Raw genomic sequence first — 2,873 nt, 5'->3', positions numbered from 1 at the left:
GGACATTAACTAAACTAGATCCTCGTCTCTATATTAGGACAATCTTCCTAAATTAAAGAACCTTAAGGAGCTAAAAAAGCATTTATTAACTACCAGCTTTTAAAAGGCTATAGAAAAAGAATATAACGACCTAAAACGCTAAGGGATATTTAAGACTATACTAAAAGAAGAAGTAAGTAATAAGTAGATCCTTTTTCTAAAATAGGTCTTTAAATATAAGCTTAGGGCTTCATGAAATCGGCCTCTGCACCTCCACGCGGTGGAGCCCGGGAACCTGGCAGTACTATTGATGTTCCGTTAGGATCGTGTTAATAGACTACTAGAGCAAACGCAGAGACGTCCGTACGGCTGCGCACCGCTGGCGCTGCGACGGGTAATTGCGAAGAAAGAAGTTTCTGTTAGGAGGGTGAGCCCTAATAAGGCCTTAGGAACACGACCAACTCGTCTTTATATACGGTCAACCTGCTTAAATCACGGCATCTAAATCGGCGTCCTCCTTCTACACAGTATGGTACGCCATACTGCACGACCCTATACAGTATATACGTACGCCTTACAGGCTGAAGCCCGCGATAAGCCTCTTTATCTACCTACCTTCCAAAAGCCTCTCGTCCATTGCCTTTTAAGGCCTCTTATTTACCCACCTTTATTATTACCTAATAGCTTGGACCTGCCGCACGCGGTATATGTCCTCCTTTATGTTACAAAGGACCTAGGTTGGGGCCCTAGGAAAAGACACCTAGCACTAATTACTATCCCATTGTTTTGGTTTTAAAAAAGGTCATATAGGACTGGATATAAATGCATTATATGGGAGGGTAGTGGATTATACTAGAAGGTATAATAATAAGATTGGATTATGCTATAAGTAGGGAAGCTGTAAGTAGCATATATGTATGCATATAGGGCGGAGTAGGGGAAGGGTAGGTACACAATTCCACATAGGCAATAATAGATAGGGAAAGTGGTTTAAAAGGCAGACAGGGTAAGACAGGCATTTGAGACACCTTCCTTAGGGGTCTCTAAGCAGTAACCTGACGGTGTTTTTCCCCCGTTAATGTAGTACGAATGCTATCTAGAAGTATTACCTCTCACGTTTCCCTTGGGGGTTTTTTGTTTACCTAAAAAATGGGTTTTTCTCAGTATGTATATTGAGTTTTTACCATAGGAATTAGTCTGCGTGGACCCATTAGGGGGACCGGGTTGGACGGTAAATTGAATTTATTATTATTAAATATAAGCTTAATAGTGACGGCTACCTATAAAAGCTTAAAGCTTAACTGTATGTCTGCGGAGACCTATAGATTACTAAAGAAGAGACCTATGCAGCAACCCTAGCTACTTAAATATTCTGTGCCCTTATAGCTATAGCAGCTGCATTTAATTTGGAAATTCGACAGTATAACGCCGTAAACGTATTTATAAATGCCAAGCTTAGTAAATTAGTATACTGCTACTGCCTAGAAGGATTTAATTAAAATGGACATATCCTAGAGCTACTTATAGCGCAATACGGACTAAAAATATCACCGCTACTTTGGTATAAAGAACTTACTAGTACCCTAACTAAATTTGGATTGAAGCCTATCCTAGGTACTAACTGCCTATTTACTAATAGACGATATTGCCGTTCTATTTGCTAAAGAGGACCTCCTAAGACTAGAAGAGTTTAAAGCTAAGCTACTACATTAATACGAGATCCGTGTACTAGGAGACCTATAATAGTTCCTAAAAATTCAAATTGAGCGAGATTAAGTAAGTAGAAAGCTCTAGCTCTACCAAGACTCCTATATTAAAAGGATAGCCAATCGATTTAATATTTAACTAGGAAGATCTCTTAAGTTATTGCTTTCTACTAAAGAACTAATTCCGTCTAACTAGTAGACGAACCCTTAAAGGACACTAGCCTACTAGTAGCGGGTTAGTTCTCTTACATACCTCGCCATATTTAGAAGTCCTAATATTACTAAGACGCATTCTAAACTAGCTAAATTTCTTACTAATCTAAATTAAAAACACCTTAACGCGGCAAACTAAGCTATTATATAACCGACTACCAGTACTGTGCTAAGACATAATACTATAGCCTGGAAGGCTCCGAGATAGAATTGACCCTACCCTTATATATCTTAGATATAGTTAAAGATTAAGTTAGACCCTACTCTATAGGACTCTACATTTATATATATATTCCACTTAATGCCCATAGATTTATAATTAAGTTACTTGTTTAATTCCTACACACTATAAAGCTTATATATTACCTATTGCCTTAGAACAAAATCAATAGCTATTAAATACTCTGGCGAAGTATTTAGAGCCTATATCTACTTTAGAAACCCTAAAGGAGAAGACGTTACCTTTTATAGAGTATTTAACGTAGCATTTACAGACCATAAAGAGATTAGATAGAGCTCTTAAGGATATCTATTTATCCTATTCAGAGGTTTAATTAATTAGAAAGTAACCCTATAGCGATCTGTTATACGCTTAACTACTAAAGTAGAGCTTCTCTCCCTATCTACTACTGCCGTTAAAATCATCTAGTGGCAACGATTCTTTAAGGTAATCGGCTTTAATTTAGAACGCGAATTTACCCTACTATACGACAATATACAGACTGTATGCCTACTTAGACAGAACACACTAAAACTTAACATAAAGCTTTAATATATCGACATCTATTAGCACTAGCTTAGATAGAAAGTTTAAGATAAAAAGATTAATATACGATAGGTTCCTATAGACAAAATACCTACTAATAGCCTTACTAAAATCTTACCTCGTTAAAAGCACGAAGCATAGATACAGCAGTTGAATTTGGTAGATATTCGACATCAGATTAATTAATTCTATTCGCAATATCCGCAATA

General features: G+C 37.0%; 1 protein-coding gene across 1 annotated transcript; it reads left to right on the top strand.

Moving 5' to 3' along the window:
- Window positions 1-233: 233 nt before the first annotated feature.
- On the top strand, window positions 234-497 carry K441DRAFT_672050 (uncharacterized protein; the record flags this gene model as incomplete). Its single annotated transcript, XM_067650509.1, has 1 exon — window positions 234-497. A coding segment is annotated over one exon (183 nt), but the record flags the coding sequence as incomplete, so codon positions are not given.
- Window positions 498-2,873: the final 2,376 nt, after the last annotated feature.

The sequence above is a fragment of the Cenococcum geophilum genome (assembly GCF_001692895.1).
Source record: "Cenococcum geophilum 1.58 unplaced genomic scaffold K441scaffold_118, whole genome shotgun sequence".
Taxonomy (NCBI): Eukaryota; Fungi; Ascomycota; class Dothideomycetes; order Gloniales; family Gloniaceae; genus Cenococcum; species Cenococcum geophilum.
The sequence above is the reverse complement of the archived record's forward strand: the minus strand, read 5'-3'. Positions and strand labels throughout refer to the sequence as shown.